The sequence below is a fragment of the Globicephala melas genome, chromosome 12, assembly GCF_963455315.2.
Source record: "Globicephala melas chromosome 12, mGloMel1.2, whole genome shotgun sequence".
Classification (NCBI taxonomy): Eukaryota; Metazoa; Chordata; class Mammalia; order Artiodactyla; family Delphinidae; genus Globicephala; species Globicephala melas.
In genome coordinates this window covers 2,608,574-2,633,579 of record NC_083325.1, presented here as the reverse complement: position 1 = coordinate 2,633,579, position 25,006 = coordinate 2,608,574, and the positions used below count along the sequence as shown (strand labels likewise).

Below are 25,006 nucleotides of genomic sequence, written 5' to 3'. Positions count from 1 at the left end.
CTTCTTGGTGACTCTGGATTAAATAGGCTTTCATTGGATCACGGTCTGTCTGTGCCACTCCACTGGCTGCGTGTGTTGGGCCAGTTCCCTGGTCTCGTTCAGGCTCGGTTTCCCCATCTGCAGAAATGGGGGGAGCCGGGTCTGTCACAGGACCGTCGTGAGGTTCAGATCATGTAGATGTCAGTGCGGCCGGGCTCCTCCCTACCCGCCCCTGACACACACCTGCCTCCTGCATTTCACGGCGCCAGCCGCCATGTATCTCTGCTCCCATAAGATAATGTTTCCCAGGTGCCAAACGCCTGACGGGCAACGTTTCTGTTTGGGTGGCCGTCTGGCACGTAGGGTCACGGCCAAGAGTGTTCAGAGAGGACTTAGACCCTCTCCTGGTAAAATATCTGAGAAAAAAGAAATTCAACACCCAGCTCAGCACCAGTTAGGAAGAGTCATAATTATTCGTAAAGCACGTTCTGTGCTTTATATGCATAATCTGAACTTAGGTACCTGTTCTAGGCTGATTTGTCCTCAAAATTCATATGTTGATGTCCCATTCCCCAGAATCTCAAAGTGTGGCTGTATTTGTATAGGGCCTTTAAACAGGTAATTAAGTTTGAATGAGGTTTCTTAGGCTGGCCCTAATTCAGCATGACTGGTGTCCTGTAAGGAGAGGAAATGAGGACACAGAATGCAGGCGCGGTGAGAAGGCAGCCGTCTGTAAGCCAGGGAGAGAGGCCTCTGAAGGAACCAGCCCTGTTGACGCTTCATCTGTGACTTCCAGCCCCCAGAGCCATGAGAAAACACGTTTCTGTTGTCGAAGGCCCCCAGTCTGTTACGGCCCCCCTCTCAGACTGATCCGGTGCCATCGTCCACATTTTAGGGTAAGAAAACTAAGACCCAGAGAGGCTAAGTAACTTGCCCAAGAGCACACAGCTAATTAGTGGCTGACGCGGGATTCCTGCTGGGGCTGTGCTCTCAGTCGTTCTGCTGTGCTACCCCCAAGACCCCAACCCGGAGTTGCCTCAAAGACTGTTTAGGTCATGTTAGAGCAAAACAGGTTAATTTTCCAGGGCTGTTTGTATGTAGAAAGTTCCAGTCTTGATAGAGACATATAAGCTTCTCTTATGGGCAGGGAGTGTGCCTGTCTTACCTCACTCTCCCCAGAGTCTAGGAAGGTTCCTGGAAGGAGCTCAAGGCTGAAGTAATTAAATTATTTTGTGTTTGAAAAAAAGCAGACAAAGCAGTATGTTCATTCAGCGGTATGACTGACTTACGTAAGTGTCTTCCACAACGCATTATGAGGCATAAGGTCTTCCATGGCGTATTACGAGGCGTAAGGTCTGCCGTTGTCTTTTCTGTTGATCTTGACACCTTTCTGCCTTTTTTTATATATATTTTAATTTTATTGGATTATAGTTGACTTACAATGTTGTGTTAGTTTCAGGTGTACAGCAAAGTGATTCAGTCATACATATACATATGTTTCATTCTTAGATTCTTTTCTCATATAGGTTATTCCAGAGTATTGGGTAGAATTCCCTGTGCTCTACAGTAGGTCCCTGTTGGTTATCTATCTTACGTATAGGAGTGTGCAGTGACACCTTTACGTCTTGATGAATATTCTAAAAGCTGCTCTTCCCTGGCTCTTCAGGTAGGCTTCCTCACTCACAAATTTGGAAAAGTCTCCTAGAGAGTTATTTTTACATGTTATTTCTTGAAATCGTTACCCATAAAGATTGCACTCTGCCTGGCCATTCCCGCTCCGCTGCTGACGGCCCCGGGAGGTCTGAAGGCCTTTGTGCCCGAGATTTCTGGGTGGAAGTTTACTTCCATGAACTGTCCCGTGTGCCTCTGGATTAGGACGCCATTGAATCATCACAATGCCGTGGCATTGCAGAGTTGAACTCACCTAGCTTTGAAATCAGAGGTTGAGAGGTTCATGTTTTCAGGTGTAAAGTAAATGAACTCTTACATGGAAATCGAAATGTTTAACTTGGTCCAGTGTCCCGGCTTACACTTCATTTCCCGTGCACTTGAGTAAGACGCTGAAGAACAAAAAGAAACAGCAGAAGCCATTAGCTTAAAGAATTGGTGTCTCGGAGCCTCCCTGGTGGCGCAGTGGTTAAGAATCCGCCTGCCAGTGCAGGGGAGGCGGGTTCAAGCCTTGGTCTGGGAAGATCCCACATGCCGCGGAGCAGCTAAACCCGTGCGCCACAATTACTGAGCCTGTGCCCTAGAGCCCGCGAGCCACAACTACTGAGCCCACATGCTACAACTACTGAAGCCCAGGCACTCTAGGGCCTGTGTTCCGCAACGAAGAGTAGCCCCCGCTCGCCACAGCTAGAGAAAGCCCGCGCACAGCAACGAAGACTCAACGCAGCCAAAAATAAATAAATAAAATAAATATATTAAAAAAAAAAAAGAATTGGTGTGTCCACTTGAAGATCCAAGCGAGTGAGCACTTATCACGGGTGTGCTGTCACCTCACACTCCTTGCCCTGCGTGTGGCACTGAGCGGAGCACGTGTCCCGGGGCAGAGAACGCAGCCGAGGCGGGTCTGCTCTGGAAGCCAGCGCCCAACTCTCCGTGGTCGGAGACGATCATGACGCCTCCTTTCATTCCTCTGAGCACCCCAGCTGGCAGGGGAGTAGGAGCAAAGGTAATTCTCAGGACCAAGCTGTCTTTACCGCAGGGAATTAAGGGAGAAGGAGGTACAAGCTACCCATAAAAGCGCTTTGGTGTCCTTTCAGGAGAAAACAAACGTTTGCCAGTGGCCACAGTTTCCATGCCATGAAAACCTCCTCCCTGACTTAGCTGGGAGACGTGGCGGGTGAGCGGCATGGCGGGCCCCCCCGTCCAGGTCCACGTCCGCATCTCTGGGGCCGACGTGCCCTCCTCCCCTCGGCTCACTTTCTACAAGGTTCCGGAATTCTGTGCATTTTAACCAGGTTAAAGCATTTTTTCCTTAGGGCTTTTCCAGCTGTGTTCCTCAGGCACAGGAAGGGATAATTTTCACATTGTAGCTCAGCACTGACTCACATATGTGACTGAAGCAGCAATTCTATGTTTGATGCACTCTGAGATTTTCTATTTTGTTCCCTTTTAAAAAGAAGACAGCACGTACACACAGGCTGGTCACAACCCCGTTAAACCGATTTTCTGATCCATTAGTGGCTTTTCAATCAGAATGTGAAAAATTCTGCCTTAGATTTAACGTATCGGCTATTTTTTTTTCTTCTAATTCACTCATCACAACTTGTGGGAAGTCTCTGCAGTGTTGAAAGAAAAGAACAGAAGGAAGGAGGGGTATGGGTTTCTGCCCAGCGGGGCCGCTCCACTGCCAGGTGGCCCCGGGAGGGCACTGAGTGTCCTCGGATGGAGGAGAGGGTGCTGGCCTGAGCACAGGCCAGCCCTGAGGGGTGCTGAGAGCTGGGGCAGCTCTGCAAGCTCATTTTGTCCAACTTCCCGTCCAAAACGCATGAGACGTTTTCTGTCCTGTCTTTTTATTTTATTTTTTTAGGTCTTTTGTAGTAGTGGCACAGGGATGCTCTCATCATTTTCAGACTTTACACTGTTTTATCCTCTTGGTTTGCTGGTGCTCTAGCAGGTTTTTGAGGAAAGCAGAGAGATCGGTTTTGGTAATAACCAGCTTTTAGGCATTTAGCCACTGTCACCTTCTCTGCTGGTGAGTGGCTGGTCGCCAGCCATGGGACCCAGTCCGTCCTATATCAGGTGCAGGTGCTGCCTCTTGGACCAGGCCCCGCCCTGAGCCCTTGTCGGGTCGCCAGACGCTGAGCCCCGTGCCCGCGTGGAGCCCATGCCGGGTCCCCACGCGCTGAGCCCTGTCCCCGCACTGAGCTTTGCCGTGTCTCCGCAGGCCTCGGCAGGACCCGCAGGAAGACCAGCGCCCGAGATGCATCGCCCACACCCAGCATGGACGCGGAGTTCCCCGCCAACGGAGGCGGCGCCGACCGCATCTACGACCTCAGCATCCCGGCCGTGGTCAAGTTCGCGTACGCGGCCGAGCGCGAGGACGAGCTGTCGCTGGTGAAGGGCTCGCGCGTCACCGTCATGGAGAAGTGCAGCGACGGCTGGTGGCGGGGCAGCTACAACGGGCAGGTGGGCTGGTTCCCATCCAACTACGTGCTGGAGGAGCTGGACGAGGCGGCCGCCGACGCGCCCGGGGGCCCGAGCCTGCGGCCCAGCGCCGCGCTCAGCAACGGCCAGGGCGCGCGGGTCCTGCACGTGGTGCAGACGCTGTATCCCTTCAGCTCGGTCACCGAGGAGGAGCTCAACTTCGACAAGGGCGAGACCATGGAGGTGATCGAGAAGCCCGAGAACGACCCCGAGTGGTGGCGCTGCCGCAACGCGCGCGGCCAGGTCGGCCTGGTGCCCAAGAACTACGTGGTGGTGCTGAGCGAGGGCCCGGCCCTGCACGCCGGCTCTGGCCCCGCGGGGCCTGCGCGCGCCGGCCGGTTCGCGGGCCGCGAGTGGTACTACGGGAACGTGACGCGCCACCAGGCCGAGTGTGCGCTCAACGCGCGGGGCGTGCAGGGCGACTTCCTCGTCCGCGACAGCGAGTCCTCGGTGAGTGCGGGGTTGGGGGGGCAGAGGGGTGTGCCCGTGTGTGTGCACGTGTGTGGGTCTGTGTGTGTGATGTGTACACGTGTGCGTGTGTGCACGGGGCGCGCAGGGCGGCTTGCTCATCAGGGACAGAGAGTCCTCGGTGAGTGGAACGCTCGAAGGAAGCGGAGAGTATGTATGTGTGCGTTCGTGTGCCATTCCCTTCTCAGGTGTGTGAATGGCCTCAAGCAGCAAGGGTATTTGGGGCTCATGTTAAGAGGGATGAACACGGTTGGTCTGTGTTCTGAGACCCCCCGCTCTGCCGTGGGCTGAAATCCGCCTGGACTGCCCGGCCTTAGCTGCACCTCTCCTCCGGGAGGTGCGTTCTTGCAGACGGCACGGTAAGTACAGTGTGTTGTTAGCTTCTGAAGGTTTGCTGCCTCTTGACTGAGATCACCCCTGTTCTGTCGTGCAGACTCAAATGTCATTCTCTCCCCTGGTTTCCCCGTTAATGACCCCATCTCAGCCCTGGCGGCTGACCTTGTTTCCTCTCTGGGTCTGAGACACATCAGATGTTCTCAGCAAGGCGGGCACCCGGGTTCTGACACAGCCTTTTGTTGGTTGGTTGGTTTTGCTTTTTAAGCTGTGTAATCCTCAGTACATCTCTGCCTCAGGCACCACTGAGTTTATTTCTGAAAAGCTTTTAAAGCACTTAGGAAGAGAACAGAAACGGAAAAGACAGTTGTCGAGAGAGAGGAGTTTGTGTGTGAGAGCGGAGTCGGCGGCATGAGGCCTCTCGACTTGGAGCAGATTGGTTTCCAGCACAGGTTCGGAGGTCTGTGTTTCAGGTGTATGGCCGAGCCCGTCTGGGGGAACTGGGCTGTGTCACGCGAATTAGCCTTTTTGTGTTTTCATTGTGGAGGTGCTACTAAACCGATGTTGTCGATCCCTGCAAATACACCTTCCAGAGTGAGTCCCCCCGAAAGGAGAGTTTTGAAGATCGAGTCCAGTGTAATTTCCTTTGTACTGGTTCCTGTAGACTTTAGCTTAATTTTTAATTTTTTTTTCTTTTTTGGCTACATTGGGTCTTCGTTGCTGCACGTGGGCTTTCTGTAGCTGCGGCAAGCAGGGGCTACTCTTCGTTGCAGTGCGTGGGCTTCTCATTGCGGTGGCTTCTCTTGTTGCAGAGCACGGGCTCTAGGCATGCAGGCTTCCGTAGTTGTGGCACGCGGGCTCAGTAGTTGTGGCACACGGGCTTAGTTGCTCTACGGCATGTGGGACCTTCCTGGAACAGGGAACGAACCCGTGTCCCCTGCATTGGCAGGCGGATTCTTAACCGCTGTGCCACCAGGTAAGTCCCAGTTTAATTTTTTAAACACAACCTGTAAGACTGGTAAGCTCGTGCTATGTACTGTAATTGTTGTCTTCTGGAAAGGTTGATACCACAGTAAGTAAGTGCATAGTCAAGGTTCCTGTTGACTGATCTGGGAGGAGCTCGAGGCCCCAGAAGTAATTTTCCCTGTCAGAGAGGGGGGCAGATGTGATGGTGGTGGAAACTGGCCCCCCTGATGGCGGCAGCAGGTCGTGGAGTCGGCGGCGCCTGCCCTGTGCTTGGGCAAAGCGCTCAGGGCCTGAACGCTAACTGCATCTGAAGTCTGAATACTGAGCTTTTCTTTGCTTTCTTTTTTTTCTTAAATTTTAATTGAATTATAGTTGATTTACAATGTTGTGTTAATTTCAGGTCTACAGCAAAGTGAATCAGCTATACATATACATATATCCCCTCTGTTTTAGATTCTTTTCCCATATAGGCCATTACAGAGTATTGAGTAGAGTTCCCTGTGCTATACAGTAAGTAGGTCCTTGTTGATTATCTGTTTTATATATAGTAGTGTGTGTATGTCAACCCCATTCTCTCAATTTATCCCTCCCCCCTTTATCCCCTGGTGACCATAAGTTTGTTTTCTACCTCCGTGACTCTCCTTCTCTTTGGTAAATAAGTTCGTTTGTACCTTTTTTTTTAGATTCCACATATAAGCGATACCATAAAGACAAATATCATATGATACCGCTGAGGTTTTCTTATCCAGAGTTGGTGGTTTCTGGCAGGACATCACGTTAAGTTGTTCTAACGTGAGGTCAGCTCCGTGCACAGCTCAGGGCGGAGGCTTCAGAGAATCGGGTCCGGAGCACTTCCAGCCCTCCTGAGAGAAACTCAGAGGAAGCACCGGTTACCCGATCAGAGTAGGAGGTGATCAAGGGACAGGTTCGATCCGAGTCGAGGAGTATTGTCTTGATTTTGGAATGTTGGGTTTGAAGAGACGTCTTAGAAGGGAGAGGGCTGAAAGCAGCCCCCCAGTGTGGAGACAGGGCCCCACGTCCTTCTGTCCAGGTCTGGGGTAGGGGACAGTCCTTGGCAGAAGGTAGAGGGACATCGCTGGCTTAGGGAGGACCTGTTGCTTTTCCATGGGACACACATGCAGGCAGTGGTCACTGTCTGATCTCGGGACTGAGTCCTTTTGGAGGTGGAGGGGTACTTTATCTGGCCTCCATCCCAGAACTTGAAGAAGCTCCAGTGTCACATTTGTCTCACATTATTAGAGAAAAAGCTAACTTTTTCTAAATCATTGAAACATTTTGGCATCTCTAAGGTGAGAGCCTGGGCTCCAAAGCCACCGCCAGGCCGGTGTGAGCCCTTAGCTTCATAATCTTGCAGGTTCTGGGTCAGCGTTCCTGCCGGACTCAGAGGCATCCCCATTTAATTTCCTTTCCTTCCTTGTGGTCTGTGGGCCCAGGGCTCGCCTTGGGTTGAGGGAACTGCAGGACCTCCTCTGTAAGCACAGCTTTTTTAGAGTGCATCTTCAAGATGCGTTTCATTTTTTAAATATCCTGAGGGATTCCAAGGTAAATAAGCTCGACTCTTGCTTGGTATTTTGCATTTAAAAATATTTCATATTTTTCTGTTTTGAAAAGTAAAAATATACCCAGCTCTGAGTCCTGGGAAATCTGTGCTTGCGGGGGATGGATACGGAGGGGATGGATACGGGGGGGATGGATACGGGGGGGAGGGGGAGGGAGGGATGGATACGGGGGGGAGGGGGAGGGGGGGATGTGCGTATTTCAGAAAAAGAAGCAAAACTTTGGCATAGCCTGCAACATCCCGGGTCAGTGATATGCTGGGTGTTTCAGAGGTATCTGTTAGACATGTTTTATCAGTCAATGAATGAACCAGACCACCCTGCTTTGGCTGTCCTTCCTGTCCTGAATCTTAATATCGACTGTTCTTTCTTCATCTTCTCTCTCCCCCTCCCTTGCTCTCCTCCCTCACCTGCAATTGTCATTTATCCTCAGCAGCTAAAGGTGAAACGGTATGGCTTCTTCTTCTCCATATTTAACCATCATACCTCCACCTGCTAATCCAAACCTCATTAAATCTAGCAAATTCAAAATTCCTACCTGCCTTCTGATGCTCAGCGTAAATCCTTATATATTTGTTCAGCCTTATCCTGTGGATATGGTTAGGAAGCTCTGCTTACGATGGAGAATAACCAGGAACTAGATTTCTGTGTGCTCTGTAAGTGGTCAGTGTTTTATTTCTTCCATTACTATAGAAAGTGACAGGTTACAACTAGGATGAGGTCTGCAAAGCATCAGCCTGTGGTATAGGAAGGCATTTTTCTCTGTAAGACATTAGGGATCCCAAAGAGAGCATCTGTTTCACCTTATTTATTGTGTCCGCCAGTAGTATTTGGATACTAATTTTTTGTCACACAGCACATTCACGTGTGAAAAGACTTGCTAAAGATAACTTACTGTATATATTGGCCACACTAACAGTCTATTTGGGTTTCATCTCTTACTCTTTTAAAAAAAATCTATTAGAATTATTTGGCCAGGAAGAAACAGAATAGAAGGATTAGCATAGTTCCTTGCTATATTTTTCAAATTGCATTTCTTATAGTAATTGGAACTTTTTTTTTTTTTTTTTTTGCGGTACGCGGGCCTCTCACCGCTGTGGCCTCTCCCGTTGCGGAGCACAGGCTCCGGACGCGCAGGCTCAGCGGCCATGGCTCACGGGCCCAGCCGCTCCGCGGCATGTGGCATCTTCCCGGACCGGGGCACGAACCCGTGTCCCCTGCATCGGCAGGCGGACTCCCAATCACTGAGCCACCAGGGAAGCCCTGTACCTGTAGTTTTTAACAGCACACACCCACAGGCAGACCCGGAGTGAGGGACGGGGGGCTACCGCCCCAGCAGGTGCACGTGGGCCCTTCCAGCCCATGTTTTCTGCCCTGGTTGTGGTTTCTTCCCCTGGTGAAGGGGAAGCACCTTGTGGGGCGAGGTGAGAAGCCTGGACAGAGGGAGGAACGTTTGCATTCGGCTCTGGTCGGTGCTTGCTGAACATTTCCTTCTTGGAGGCAGGCGGGCCCACCTCTTCTCTCCCCGCTGCCAGGGGTCTTCACCGCGTGTCCTTTGGAAACAGTTCCTTGGCGACTTGCAGAAGAAATTCTACAAGAAGCATTTACGTTTTGGTCTGGAGATGCGGGCAGGGAACGTACTTGCCCAGCAGAGATGGTGTCCGAGGCAGCTAACGGTCCCGATATTCAGATGCTCAGGAGGCCCAGTGCGTGTACCAGCCAGAGCCAGGCAGAGTCCCTGTTGCATTTCAAGGAGGTTGAGATAGAAAAACGTCAGGTTCAGGGACGATTGTTGCCTGACCCCAGGCCAGAGGGGGGCAACCCTTTTTGGTTCAGGAGCCAGGTCTGAGCCGTGTCGAGGGTGATCTGAAGGAAATGATGGGTTCCTTTGTACCCCCGCCGAGGCCCCTCCTCAGCATCCCTTCTGCCAGGGGCCCCCTGCCGATTCCTGTGGTAGCTTCCAAGGCAGGAGAGCTCGTGTCCTCACCCATCCTGCTACTTCGGTTTCCTCTGTCCAGATTATAAGGTTTCCACCGGAATTACACCAGTTTTTTAGCACATAAACTTTTTTTAAAAATGTTTTTTATTGTGGTGGCAAAATATATATAACATAAAAGTTGAACATTTTAATCATTTTCAAGTGCAAGTTCAGCAACGTTAAGCGTATTCACATTGTTGTGCAAGCGTTACCACCATCCTTGCCCAGAGCTCTTCCGTTTCCCTCACTGGAGCTCTGTCCCCATTGAATGCTAACTCCCCGTGCCCTCCCCCAGCCGCAGGCTGTTTTCTACTCTCTGTCTCTAGGAATTTGACTAAGTACCTCCTCGTATAAGTGGAATCACGCAGTGTCTGTGCTTTTCTGTCTGGCTTACTTCACTCGGCATAATGTCCTCAAGGTTCATCCGTGCTGTAGCCTGGGTCAGAATGCCCTTCCTTTTTTAAAGCTGAATGATACTCCATTGTTTGGATGGACCACGCTTTGTTTATCCGTCATCTGTCAAAGGGCAGGTGGGTTGCTTCCACCTTTTGGCTACCGTGAATAATGCCACTGTGAACATGGGTGTGTAAGTGTCTGTACAAGTCTCTCTTTCAGTTCTTGAAGGTCTATACCCAGCAGAGATTTTGGAGCAAACGGTGATTCGTTGGTGAATTTTTTGAGGAACCGCAGTCTGTTTTCCACGGCGGCTGCACCACTCTACCTTTCACCAGCTGTGCCTAGGGGTTCCGGTTTTTACACATCCTTGCCAACAGTTGTTGTTTTGGTGTTTTTGTTTTCTCATAATAACCAGCCTTATAGGTGCAAAGTGGTGTCTCACTGTGGTTGCGATTTGCATCAGCTCAGAGCCTTTCAGTCTCAGCTGCACTCTTGGCCTATTTGTGGGTGTTTCTCATGGTGCTGTTACCAAGCAGTTCCTAAACGTGGCCTCAGTAGCACTGCAAGAGCAGCACAGAGAAATAAAAGAGTCGCCCCACGGAGCTCATAACACAGAAAGCTGTTTTATCATTCTGTTAGATCACCCTCCCTAGTCGTCCAATAGAGCCTTCTTTTATTTTTATTTTATTTTCTTATTTTTTGGCCATGCCACGCAGCACGTGGGATCTTAGTTCCCTGACCAGGGATCGAACTTGCGCCCCCTGCAGTGGAAGCGTGGAGTCTTAACCACTGGACCACCAGGGAGGTCCCAATATAGCCTTCTTTTAATCAAAATTGATTCCCTGTCTGTACTTACACCACAGGCTGTAAATTGATATGTGTGTGTATATATATATATATATATATATATATATATATATATAAAATATCATTTATTATTGATAAGTCACTCCAGGCATGGCATGGCCAAAAGACAGAGAATGACAAGGGCAGTATTCTAAAAGTCTGTCCTCCGAGGTGTTCCCATTAACTTTAGGACATGCATCTGGGGACGCAGGGAGGGATAATCGCACACGCACATACTAACTTACAAATGGACCGTAAACACTTCCGTTGAAAGATTAGGTAGATGGACTTTGAGGGCCGTACTGTGCTTGCCGGTCGATTTCTCTTCACTTGTGTAAACAAGTCTATTTCAGAAGCTAATGAGAGCCATCATATTTGATCATGTCACCTGTGGGATTGGCTTTAGGCCTATAGAGTAAATATTTCAGAGACACATTTATAGGAGAATAGAAAATGCCAGTCAGAAGGTAAACTGATATAAACACAAAGAGGAGAGCTCCTGTATAGAGGGGGAGTCAATTTTGATGAGAAAAGCCTCTGCCGGACGGCTGGGGGTGGCGGTGATCTAATGCGTGATGGACCTGGAAGGCTGGGGGTAGCGGTGATCTAATGGGTGATGCACCTGGAAGGCCACTTTTCTGAGATGAGAACCGGGAGAGTATCGATCAGCGGAGTACAATCTGCCTTCAGCCCACTGGCTCTCAGGTTTCTTTGGCAAAGGAGCTACTTCTCTGGACAAAAGAGTACCTTCCTTAAAGAAGCAAAAAAGAGAGAAAAATTTCCATGTACCAGACAAGGGGGAAAGAATGACACAGCTTTTGATAAGAAATCGACAAGGTGACCCCTCTTTGGGGGCAGAGAGAGCCTTAAATATTTGTATCAGTTGTTGGTGCTTGAAGACCAGCATGACCAGAAATCCACCCCGCGCCCAGCTGGGAGGCTCAGTAGACCGCACAAGGGGCACTTCTATTCTCATCTTGCCTTAAAATCTGAAGTGAAAGATACGTGGACATGTTAAGGTTATTAAAGACTCAGGAGGGCCTGGGAGCAAAGTCCCTGCTTCCTCTGTTATTTCTTCACAGCCACGTGCTTAGAAAAAAATCACGTGAATACCTAGGCTATTGGGGATGGAGGATGAATCAAAGGATATTGTGGGCTCTTCTCAGTGCTCCTTTTTTTTTTTTAATACTGGTGATGAGAAAATCGTGCTTAAATCTTGAGTAAAGGAGAGAAATATTTGACCAGGGGGTCTACTTTATAAAAATATAAAGGTGCTTTTCAGCAAGTGTTTGAAACAATGGATCGAGTTGGTGAAGCTGTAGAAATAGTATCAAAGATGGTATAATTTGGTTTTCCTTCCTAAAAGTTGTTGTGAGCAGAAATTGCAAAGAGGTAAGATGGAAGAATTACCTGAAGGAACGACTAGAGGAAGAGATGCTCAAAATTGGAGATTCACCTGTCAGTGCACTTGTTGAGCACCTACTGTGATCCGGTGTGGAGATGTGGAGTGCAATCAGGGTCTAGTACTCCGAGGGATTCATATTCAAATAGGGACCTAAAATCTAAAAACAAAAATAGTGATAATAAAAGCCCTGAGAGAGGGTGGTTTTTTTGTCAGTCTATCAGCTGTCCTCACACTCCCCTTGGCAAATGACTGCCTAAAATGTCAGGTGAGTGAATGACTTAAACGAACAGATAATTCTTCAGAACCCCAGGTTCAAAACCTGTGAGAATAGAAAAGTCAATTCTTCGAAGAATAGTCCGAGGGAAGGAGAGAACAAGAAGTGATGTGATGTTTGAATTCAATTTGAAAAGTTAGCACAGTATTCTGCAAAGAGAAATTATACCAAATAAGGAGAAAGGGAACCATGGGAACATTTGGACAGTGGGAAGAAGCAGGAAGATAGGATTGAAGGGAGGACGGAAGCTAGGTGTTCCAAAATTGGAAACAGGTACAGGACCCAGTCTAGGTTTTAGTCCAGCCCAAGACAACTTTAACAACTTGCGGTCCCGTGGTGGCTTAAAAAGATGTCCACAAATCATCTGATACCCGTCCTTTCAAAGGGTGGAGGTGACGGCCTCCCCGTCAGCAGGGTGTCGCTTGATAACTCACATCTGATGAATAGAATGTGGCAGGAGAGGTGCTGGGCGACTCCCGGGACTGGGTCGTACGTGCGTGTGGCTCTGCTGCATCTGGGACCGCTTGATTTATGGGGAGCCGGCCGCCACGTTGTGGAGGTGCTGAGGCAGGACTGTGGGGAGGCTGCAAGACCAGGGACGGAGGCCTCCGAGCAGCTCATGTGAGCGGACCACCTTGTACGTGGACCTGCCTCCCCAGCTGGGCCTTCGGATGACCGCAGCCTCAGCCCATGTCTTCCCTACAGCCTGATGGAGCTTGGCGGCCCCAGGTCAGTCAAGGTTTAAGGCACTCCCAAATGCCCAATTAGAAATTGTTATTTAAGCCACTGGGTTTGGGAGAGATTTGTTACACAGCGGTAGACAAATAGTACGAGTAGCCCAGGTAGAAAACAGGACCATAATAAGATAGGAGACAACAGGAACTGGACATTAAAGTTCAGCAGATTGTGCTTTGCCCTTTGTGTTTAAAGAGAGAACAGACAGGTGGCTTTCATGTCAGTGATGTTCCTTTCCTTCTGCTGAAACCCAGGAGGAGACTTCAGAGGTACCAGGTGGCAGACGTAGGGGTCTGTACAGCCTCAGTCACTCCCGGGCCAGTTCGCTCAGCGACCATCTGTTGAGTGCGTATTACGTATCAGGCCCAGTTTTTTCTCCCAAATATATAAAAATAAGAAAGAAGGAGCCTCTCCCTCAGAACGCTTAGAGCCTCGTAGGAGAGCCATGTAGACAAGCACTGATGACAGTGGTCAGAGTGCAGTGCGGTGTAGTGCTTCTGCGCGAGGACGTAGGCTCTGGTAGGTGGTGTGGAGCTAGGACGTAGGCTCTGGTAGGTGGTGTGGAGCTAGGACGTAGGCTCTTGTAGGTGGTGTGGAGCTAGGACGTAGGCTCTTGTAGGTGGTGTGGAGCTAGGACGTAGGCTCTGGTAGGTGGTGTGGAGCTAGGACGTAGGCTCTGGTAGGTGGTGTGGAGCTAGGACGTAGGCTCTGGTAGGTGGTGTGGAGCTAGGACGTAGGCCCTTGTAGGTGGTGTGGAGCTAGGACGTAGGCCCTTGTAGGTGGTGTGGAGCTAGGACGTAGGCCCTTGTAGGTGGTGTGGAGCTAGGACGTAGGCCCTTGTAGGTGGTGTGGAGCTAGGACGTAGGCCTCTGGTAGGTGATGTGGAGCTAGGACGTAGGCCTCTTGTAGGTGATGTGGAGCTAGGACGTAGGCCTCTTGTAGGTGGTGTGGAGCTAGGACGTAGGCCCTTGTAGGTGGTGTGGAGCTAGGACGTAGGCCTCTGGTAGGTGATGTGGAGCTAGGACGTAGGCTCTTGTAGGTGATGTGGAGCTAGGACGTAGGCTCTTGTAGGTGATGTGGAGCTAGGACGTAGGCCTCTTGTAGGTGGTGTGGAGCTAGGACGTAGGCTCTGGTAGGCGATGTGGAGCTAGGACATAGGCTCTTGTAGGTGATGTGGAGCTAGGACGTAGGCCTCTGGTAGGTGGTGTGGAGCTAGGACGTAGGCCTCTGGTAGGTGGTGTGGAGCTAGGACGTAGGCTCTTGTAGGTGATGTGGAGCTAGGACGTAGGCCTCTGGTAGGTGGTGTGGAGCTAGGACGTAGGCCTCTTGTAGGTGGTGTGGAGCTAGGACGTAGGCTCTGGTAGGTGATGTGGAGCTAGGACGTAGGCTCTGGTAGGTGGTGTGGAGCTAGGACGTAGGCTCTGGTAGGTGGTGTGGAGCTAGGACGTAGGCTCTTGTAGGTGATGTGGAGCTAGGACGTAGGCCTCTGGTAGGTGGTGTGGAGCTAGGACGTAGGCCTCTTGTAGGTGGTGTGGAGCTAGGACGTAGGCTCTTGTAGGTGATGTGGAGCTAGGACGTAGGCTCTGGTAGGTGGTGTGGAGCTAGGACGTAGGCTCTGGTAGGTGGTGTGGAGCTAGGACGTAGGCTCTTGTAGGTGATGTGGAGCTAGGACGTAGGCTCTTGTAGGTGATGTGGAGCTAGGACGTAGGCCTCTTGTAGGTGGTGTGGAGCTAGGACGTAGCCTCTGGTAGGTGATGTGGAGCTAGGACGTAGGCCTCTGGTAGGTGATGTGGAGCTAGGACGTAGGCCTCTGGTAGGTGGTGTGGAGCTAGGACGTAGGCCTCTGGTAGGTGGTGTGGAGCTAGGACGTAGCCTCTTGTAGGTGGTGTGGAGCTAGGACGTAGGCTCTTGTAGGTGATGTGGAGCTAGGACGTAGGCCTCTTGTAGGTGGTGTGGAGCTAGGACGTAGGCCTCTTGTAGGTGGTGTGGAGCTAGGACGTAGGCCTCTTGTAGGTGGTGTGGAGCTAGGACGTAGGCTCTGGTAGGTGGTGTGGAGCTAGGACGTAGGCCTCTTGTAGGTGGTGTGGAGCTAGGACGTAGGCTTTTGTAGGTGGTGTGGAGCTAGGACGTAGGCTCTTGTAGGTGATGTGGAGCTAGGACGTAGGCCTCTTGTAGGTGGTGTGGAGCTAGGACGTAGGCCTCTGGTAGGTGGTGTGGAGCTAGGACGTAGGCTCTTGTAGGTGGTGTGGAGCTAGGACATAGGCCTCTGGTAGGTGGTGTGGAGCTAGGACGTAGGCTCTTGTAGGTGGTGTGGAGCTAGGACGTAGGCCTCTGGTAGGTGGTGTGGAAAGCATGTTCTCTGGAGACTTTAATTGAAAGCCGTTTTAAAAAATCGACGAGATGCTGATGGCTGTCTTTATAAAGCTTCATAAGGAGCTTAAAGAAGGGCCACTAGGTGACAGTTTTGCTTAATACGTCCCCAAAGATGCTGTGCTTCTGGCATTACTGTAGTTTATTCAACTGCCCCGGTCTCTTCCCAGTTTCAGGAGTTCTCTCTGTTCCATAGTTGCAAAAACTGAAGAACTGTTGGGAAACTTGCCCAAGGTCTCAAAGCCAGTAAGTAAAGGAGCCAAAATAGGAGAGCAGGCAGCCTGGTAGTGGAGCCAGTGACTCGGCTCTCCTGCTTCTCAGCAGCACGACTGTGGTGGAGAACGGGGGCCTGGATGGGTCACCGCCTGCCCGTGTCACGTGACCATCTGCTCATGGTGGACTGGTTCCTTACAGACTGGTGCTTCTTCTGAAAACAGCTAGAATAGCTGGACAAAACATTGAGACAAACACAGAGCAGCAGAGAAGTAGACCTTCAGTAGTCTATGGTGCTGGGGGGCAGAAATGGGAGGTCAGGCCCCCTGAGGGGGCAGGGCCCCCAAAAATCTATACACTGGGATCAAAGACAAACTGGGAATAACACCAGACTGTAATCAGTTACATCCCTCATTGAACTAAGGTGCCCTGCCCACCCTGGGTGCAGAAGCAAAGCAAACCCTCTCGGAGGACAGTAATACCATTGAGAACCTCAAAGTGTCTCTTTGATTTTTTTTTATACACAATATGCAGCATTCAAAGAAAAATTACCAGGAGACAAAACTAGATGACCAAAATCAAAGGCGGGGGGAAGACATTAGAACAGACCCACAGATTTCAAGTTTTTATTTTATTTATTTATAAATTATTTATTTATTTCTATTTTTGCCTGCATTGGGTCTTCGTTGCTGCACACAGGCTTTCTCTAGTTGTGTTGAGCGGGGACTACTCTTCGTTGCAGTGTGCGGGCTTCTCATTGCAGCGGCTTCTCTTGTTGCAGAGCACAGGCTCTAGATGCGCAGGCTTCAGTAGTTGCAGCATGGGGGCTCAGTAGTTGAGGCACGTGGGCTTAGTTGCTCTGTGGCATGTGGGATCTTCCCGGACTAGGGTTTGAACCCATGTCCCCTGCACTGGCAGGCAGATTCTTAACCACTGCGCCACCAGGGAAGTCCAGATTTTGAGTTTTGAAATGCAGTCTTTAAGGTATATGGATAAATAGGTTCAAGAAACTCAGCAAGATGAATGTGAGCAGAGAATTAGAAGTAATAAGGGAGAATCAAGTGAGAATCCTAGGACTAAAAAATACAGTAACTGAAATTAAGGACTTGGTGGGTTTACAGCAGATTAAATGCAGCTGAAAAAAGGATTGGTAAATAGGAAGATAGCTCAGAGGAAGAGAGATTTTAGGATACACGTGCAAAAAAATAAAAGGACAGAAAATACAGAAAAGAGCGTAGAGATTTTGCTACAGACCGAATGTTTGCATGTTGTCCTTCCCCCCCAACTTCCCACCTTGTTAAATTCATAGGCTGAAGCCTGATCCCCAATATGATGGGATTGGGAGGGAGCCCTCTTGAATGGGATTAGTGCCCTTATAAAAGAGACCCCAGAGAGCTCCCCAGCCCCTCTGCCACATGAGGACACAGTGAGAGGGTGGCTGGCTGTGAACCAGGAAGCAGGTCTTCACCAGACACTGAATCTCCTGGCTACTTCACCTTGGACTTCCAGCCTCCCGAACTGTGAGGAATACACTTCTGTCATTTTTAAACCACCCAGTTTATGGTATTGTCGTAAACAGAACTAAGATTTACAGGACCAAGTGAGAGGTTTAACATACATGTAATTGGTGTCCCCAAAGCGGGGACGTCGGGGTGGGGGTGGACAGGAGGGTGGAGCCGTGTTTGAAGAGGGATGTGCCCCTGCCCCGTGACCCACTAGTGGCCGAGCCCAGTCTTCCAGTTTCAAGTTCAGCACCTTTAGAACATCTTTCATTGTGACACGTAATACACAAAAAAATTTCATTTAAAAAGTACATGTTGAACCCAGGTCAGGCAGGTCAAAAACTAGGACCCCAGTCAAGGTCAAGAGATAGGACGTTGGCGGCCCTCTGGAAGCTACTCACATACCTGTATGTGCTTCCTGATTGCACTGCCCCTCCTGCTAGAGATCACTGCTCCCTTTCACTGGGAGCTGGTCGTTTTCTTTACCGTTTTAGACGTATGTTTGTGTGTTTGGGTTCTGCCTGCTTCTGGTTTGTACAGTTGATATCGCACTGTGGCTGTTCTTACTTTCTTCTTTTGTCCACACTTTGTGAGATCATTCAGTCCGTGTGGACGCATTCATTTTGTTGTGTGATGAAGCGTCCCCTCCTGTGTTTATTGACTCCTGCAGTGGACGTGAGGCATGTCGGCACCTGGGGCCAGCATGAGTAGTCCTGCTGCACCTGTACACGCTCCTCTGAACCCGAGCACGCCCTGGGGTGAGACAGCCGGGTCCTGGAGAAAGCGCGTCTTCAGCTTCTCGATGGTGCAGAGACCCTGTGTCCAGGCCCGCAGCAGTTCCGGCTCGTGCTCCCACCACCGGGAGGGGCTCCCGGTACAGCTCTCTCCCTGCCTCGGAAATGACCGTGGCTTGCTGGCTCTGGATGAGGGACTCCCCCTGTACCCAGCATGGGAGGCGCACAGCACTCCCTCGTGTGGGCCTGTGTCTCCAGGTCATTCGCGCCCCAGCTGCTGGCCTGGTGGGTTTCGGTCCTCTTTCTCAATGCAGACAGGCCAGCAGACACCTGTCACAGTTCTGTGACAAGCTTAGGATTAGAGCATCGCTGAGTCCTCCCGCCAGCACCCCCCGCCCGTGCAGGCGAGTGTGGCTCCGGCCTTCCTCACTCGACTCCCCGGAGGCTGGGAGCTGAGCCTGGAAGGATCGCAGCCCTCGTGTACCAGGCCGATGGGGCCGACTTCTCAGGGATCGTGCGGGGCAAGTTCGTTCCGGGCCTGGAGCAGCCGCGTCTCCATCAGATCCAGGGGACCGGCTCAGTGTGAAGGGAAGAGAGTCCCTGCTGTCCCTTCTGGGGGCTTCCTCACAGGGACTGTCTAGAGCAGGGCCTGACTTCTCAGGACAGAGTCAGAAGGGCATCCGCGCCTGGGGGTGAGCTTGGCCCGGCGGGGCCGCCTCCTTCGAGAGGCTCCTTAGCCCGCAAAGCTCATTCCTGTCTTGTCCTCGTGGCTCTGAGCATTTGAAAACCCTGCTGGTGGTTGGCTCAGAGCCCATTTCTCAAACTGCATCCGCGTCCCCGGGAGGGCTCCTGAAACACAGATGTCTGGGCCCCGCCCCAGAGCTGCTGGTTCAGGGGTTCCGTGCTGGGGCCTGAGAGCTCGACTTTTCACCTGACAGATCCCAGGAGACGCTTATGCTGCGGTCTTGGGAGCTCAGTTTGAGAACCGCTGATCCATTTCATCTTCAGGCTTCGTTTAGGATTTAGTGGTAACACGTAACAGTGCATTTTAGTACGTAGATTGGAACATGTACTCCTGCTGAATTGCGATTGCCCGAAAGGTTCAGCAGCCCTGCTTGACGTAAATTTAGTTCATTCTATGTCCTTAACGTCAAGGTTTCTACTCAGGAGCCCACGAAATTAAAAATTACTTTCTCTGCTGCATTGGTTTTACTGCTGTAATGCACATACACACATGACACACCATGATGTTAAACGAAGGAGCTTAAATTAAAAACAAATTCAGAGTCGTCTGTTGATCGTGGGGCTTAATTAAAATTGAGCCTATCACACGCCGACTCTGACTGACTCACCCACTCCCTCCGTACGATGCCACTTTGTCTGTGAATTGATTAAAGTATCTCTAAAAGGAGCCCAGTGCCTGGCTTGTGCTAAACTATGAAACTGAAGTCGCCTTCTGTCCTTATCTGAAGGCACAGACTCATGGCACAGAATGTATGTGCTTATAAAAATTAACAGATGCTCGAAACTAAACGTCCCTTCACAAAAACCTGAAGCCCCGGGAGAGAGCTGAGCGGTCCCTAGTGTGTATGTGCTGCTGGACCCAGGGGCGTGGTGACTGCCCACGGAGCTTCTCCTTCACCCACCAGGACTGATCACCGTGTGACAGTGGCCCCAGGGCCGGTGCTCCGGGCCATCCTGTGCAGAGCACCTGTCCGGCGGTTCCTGTTTTAGTTTGTTCTATTTTCAAAACCGTATACAACATGCGCCTTGGGCGGGAATACTGAAAACACCGAGGCCAGCTCGCATCCATCGTGTTCAGTTTCCGGAAGATGGTAGTGATTTGAGAATTGTGCGGGACGATTACTTAGAATGTCCTGTGCTGTTTAGCTGGTTGACAGGGTCATCGTGACATCAGCGTTCGTGATGATTCCTTTTTTTTTGAGGGGCCGTCCAAGGTCCCTGCGCCCCATCTGCAGTCGCCCTCCTGGGCTGGCTCAGAAGATCTTCACCCCATGGTGATTCATTTCTAAGAGATCAAGCTGGGGAAATAATTTTCAAGTTCTGTGTCTCCTTCCCCACCTGCCCTGGGCCCCTAATCCTCTAATGGCCATGATTCTGAAACTAATACGTAGCCCAAGGCCGAATCAGAGATAAAACTTCCTGTCTCTTCCTGGGTTTCCTCCAAGTCGTCAAGCCCTGGGTTTAGTATGGAGATAAGGTGAGGTTTTTCCCTTAAAGATTTGTTTTTATTTGTTCGGTTTGGGGCAAAGGGACACACAAATACAAACTATAAATCCATGTGTCTCTGAGATGCGTTTCTGCCTACAGCTGTGACAGGTGGCAGCCCGCCCCAGAGCTGGATTTTCTCAGACCCCCATTTCCCTGAGTTGTCATTCATTCATATGGAGTGATCTCTTGTTTTGCAAGATTTGTACACCTTAAATCGAATGTTTGCAGAGTCGGCGTAAAAGCCGGTGGATGGGGGCGGGGTGCTTGCTGGTGTTGTCCTGATGGGAGGGATGTGAAGCAGGGGCCGGGCTGGTGGGTGCTCACCAGCAGTAAGTTCCTGGCTTTGGAGAAAGGAGGCAGCCTGGTCTAGGAATTCAGTTTAGACCTGGATTATCCGGCTCCCACCATCCGTAGGGCTCCCTGCGGAACACAGCCGTGGATTGGACGCCGCCCTACCCGGCCTGATGCGTCAGGACGCCTTCTGCTGGACAGTAGCCAAGGGCGGCCGAGCTTATCGGCTTCTCCAGGGCGGTCAGCTTGTGAGCTGAGACCTACGGGAATGGTCGACCAAGGAGGGGGACAAAGGCTGGCTCGAACCACATGAACAGGAGTGAAAGTGGGACTGGGGTTGGGAGGGGCATCCTTCTGTCTCCTCGGTCGGATCTGGGGAAGTGGGGACAGGTGACAGCCCTGGTGGGCCGCGGTGGGCGGCTGGCTTTTATTCTGAGGCCGCTGAGGGAAGCCAGTGTCCGTCCTCCTCTCCCTCAGCCGCGCCGGCCACTTAGTGCCTCCGGAGAGGCAGGACCCTCTCCCTTTCTTCACCGACGTCCCCCCTCCCCTCTTCAGCGCTCACCCACCAGCGCGCGTCTCGGGCCCAGGTCCGGTTTCTGTGGAGGCCTTTCCTGACCTCCCGCCCCGAGTTTAAATGCCCTATGCCACCTCAGTACTCCCTCCTTTCTCTCTGCAGAACTCAGCAGTTTGCGCCTGTGTACCAGCTCCTTCTTTATCCGTTTCCCCCACTGGATGGTCACTTCCAAGAGAGCAGAAGCCCATGCAGAGCATACATGCTGTGCTCTCATGCACACGCAGCCAGGGCATGGCCTGTTTGGTGTGAGTCCGTGTTCAGTAAATAATTGTTTATCGAATTCAGCAATACTTTTTTCCCAAAGAATATTCCTCATTCAGTGTCTTACCCTACATATTTTTCAATAAATGAGATGAAAGACTAATTTTAATAAAAGTAATAGTATCTTTCTAAAATATAATATATTCACATATACCTAGGGCACTGACATAATCACAAATTTAAACATTTCTCAATAAAATCTGTACATGAACCATAGTATAGCCGCCTCTGGGATACTATGAACCATGTTAAAATGCAACCAGAATTTTCCACTGCTCTTAAAATATTTATTTTTAAATAGCTGAGAATTAGAAAAATTTTAAATTTTTAAATTGACATATAGTTGATGTACGATATTCTGTAAGTTACAGGTGTACAGTGTAGTCGTTCACCATTTTTAAAGGTTATACTCCATTTACAGTTACTATAAAATACTGGCTATATTCCCCGTGTTGTACAGTATATCCTTGTAGCTTATTTTATACCTAAAGTTTATACCTCTTAATCCCCTACTGCTATATTGCCCCTCCCCGCTTCCCTCTCCCCCCTGGTAACCACTAGTTTGTTCCCTATATCTGTGAGTCAGCTTCTTTTTTATGTTCGCTAGTTTGTTGTATTTCTTAGATTCCACATGTAAGTGAGATCATACAGTGTTTGTCTTTCTCTGCCTGACTTCTTCACTTAGCATAATGCCCTCCGAGTCCATCCATGTTGCTGCAAATGACAAAATTTCATTCTTTTTTATGAATGAGTAGTATTCCATTGCATATATGTACCACATCTTTTTTATACGTTCGTGTGTTGACGGACACTTGGGTTGCTTCTGCACCTTGGCAATTGTAAATAATGCTGCTAAGAAATGTTGGGCTGCATGTATCTTTTTGAATTAGCATTTTGGGTTGTTTTTTTTTTTTTTTTTTTGGATATATACCCAGCAGTGGAATTGCTGGGTCATATGGCGGTTCTATTTTTAGTGTTTTGAGAAACCTCCCTACTGTTCTTCACAATGGCTGCACCAATTTACATTCCCACCAACAGTGCAAGAGGGTTTCCTTTTCTCCACGCTCTCTCCCAACATCTGTTATTTGTGTTCTTTTTGATGACAGTCATTCTGACAGGTGTGAGGTCGTATCTCCTTGTGGTTCTGATTTGCATTTCCCTGATGATTAAACGTTGTTGAGCATCTTCTCATGTGCCTGTTGGCCACCTTCATTTCCTCTCTGGAAAATGTCTATGCCGTTCGTCTGCCCATTTTTTTAATTGGGTCGTTTGTTTTTTGATATTGAGTTGTACGAGCTGTTTATATATGTTGGATATATATAAATAACCGCTTATTGGTCACATCATTTGCAAATATTTTCTCACATTCAGTAGGTTGTCTTTTCATTTTGTCGATGGTTTCTTTTCCTTTGCTGTGCAAAAGCTTTTAAGTTTAATTAGGTCCCATTTGTTTATTTTTGCTTTTATTTCCTTTGCTTTAGGAGACAGATCCAGAAAAATATTGCTACGATTTAGTCAGAGTGTCTGCCTGTGTTTTCCTCTCGGAGTTTTATGGATTCCAATCTTACATTTAGGTCTTTAATCCATTTCGAGTTTATTTTTGTATATGATGTTAGAGAATGTTCTAATTTCATTCTTTACAAGTAGCTGTCCAACTTTCCCAGTACCGCTTACTGAAGAGACTATCTTTTCTCTATTGTATATTCTTGCTTCCTTTGTCGTAGATTGATTGACCATAGGTGTGTGGGTTTATTTGGGGGCTCTCTTTTCTGTTCCGTAGACCCATGTGTCTGCTTTTCTGCCAGCACCACGCTGTTGGGTGAACTTCTAATAGTGGTAGGAGTTAGAGAAAGTGAAACTTCTAGCTGCTGCCTGTATAGAAATGACTCTTTACAAATTCGAGAAATAGCTTGGGGAAATGAAGATTTAACAGCGGTTAACAATGGTGCTGTCCATTCCATAATGAGTCTCCAGTTTTCAAATAATGAAATACATTTAGCACCGAAACCCTACTAAGCAAAGTGTCAGTTTTCTTCACTGCAGAACACGAGCATCTCAGCCGACCTCTGGGTCGTTGTAAAGACCAGGAGCCGCCCCGGGCATGGACGCAGAGCCCGGTGCCCCGCCCCCGACCCTGCTCATGGCTCGTGGCTCGTGGCCCAGGGCCGGGTGGTAACTGGTGTCCTCTTTCCTCTGCAGCCCAGTGACTTCTCCGTGTCTCTCAAAGCATCAGGGAAGAACAAGCATTTCAAGGTGCAGCTGGTGGACAACGTCTACTGCATCGGGCAGCGGCGCTTCCACACCATGGACGAGCTGGTGGATCACTACAAGAAGGCCCCCATCTTCACCAGCGAGCACGGGGAGAAGCTCTACCTCGTCCGGGCGCTGCAGTGAGCCCAGTGGACGCGCCCCGGAAAGGCGCCCCGGCCCGGGCCCTCCCGCAGGCCCGCTCCCGGTGGCCGCCCCGTCCTTGCTCTCTCCAGCTGGTTTCCCTTTCTGTCCGGGTCGGTTCGTTTGCCATCTGCCCTCCTTTGCCGTCCCAGGCCCTCCTGGACGGTTTTGGTGACGGGGAGGTGAAAGGGGACGAGTCAGATCACTTTATTCCTTCTCCGTGGGAGCCAGCCTTAGTCTGTTCAAATCGCTCGTGCCAGCCAACCCCCCCTTTAAAGACATCGGGCGCGGTTTGGGTGCACCGGAGCCGCCCTTACTTCCGTGAGCCACAGCGCACGTGACAGCGGGGCCGGGCCCTGGGTGGCACCTGCCCAGGGACCACCTGTCCTGGTCCCGACATCCCTGGATCTGTGTCATTTGCATTCACACAGCTCCCAGACTCTCCGGGGGTGACCCCGGGCACTCGTAGCAATACTGGAACCACCGGGTGAGACGGGAGGGAAGAAGCTGTCCAGTGCCTTTGGGGCTGCACCTGCAATAAAGAAAAGAGGTCCTGGAAAGTCGGTCCGGAGAATCGGAAAGACAGAGGTTTCGGAAATGTTCCCCCAAGAGATGCCATCTGCATATAGTGCTTTTTCCTCTTGCCCTTCGGCTCGTTTCAATCTCACAATGATGTATTTAATTCTCAAAGTAATATGTATCTATAGCCATTTGTTGACACTAATACAGATGATTAAGGAAAACAGCTGATCTTTGGGAAAGGGGAGCGACCAACACTTCACACACACATACACTATATATATATATAAAATTTGCTTTACAGGGAAATTCTTCAGGGTTTACAAAAGGATATGTGATTGGTAGTAGGAGACACAGAATGTTTATGAAGAAATTGCATTTTCTTTTTTCTTTACATTTGAACTCCTTTATAGTTTAAATATACACTCTTGAGATGGGCACATTCCTACAGCTGAGGAAGGGGTCTTGAGACCTCCTAAACTTGCATACTCAGTTTTTTGGATATTGTAATAAAAAAGTATTATGACACGACTCTGTGTGTGTTCATCTGTGGCAAAGCTCGGACTCAGCGGTGGGACAGGAGCCCCTGCAGCCTTTCCTGAAATTCTCAGTGACCGAAGCGGGGAGCATTTCTAGAGAGGTGTTCTAACAAATTTATTACTCGTGTGTTTTCTTTTTCTACCGCCGCATTTTTTAATCTTGAAATAATTTTAATTAGAGCGACTCCAAGAGAAACCGGAATCTCAAGCTTGCCTTTACTCTTACCTTTACTCTTTGGAAATTATCTGTTAAAAATATTTCACCAGACTG

The 25,006-nt window shown here is 49.9% G+C and overlaps 1 protein-coding gene across 11 annotated transcripts in view; it reads left to right on the top strand.

Moving 5' to 3' along the window:
- The window catches only part of NCK2 (NCK adaptor protein 2), a 133,813-nt gene extending 109,086 nt beyond the window's left edge, over window positions 1-24,727 (top strand). For all 11 annotated transcript variants that reach the window (XM_060309641.2, XM_070046881.1, XM_060309639.2 and 8 more), the window contains 2 exons: window positions 3,872-4,581; window positions 23,486-24,727. In XM_060309641.2, coding sequence (XP_060165624.1) covers window positions 3,872-4,581; window positions 23,486-23,680 — 905 coding nt within the window. In that variant the 3' untranslated portion in view covers window positions 23,681-24,727. The remainder of the gene's footprint in view (window positions 1-3,871; window positions 4,582-23,485) is intronic.
- The last annotated feature ends 279 nt before the right edge of the window (window positions 24,728-25,006 follow it).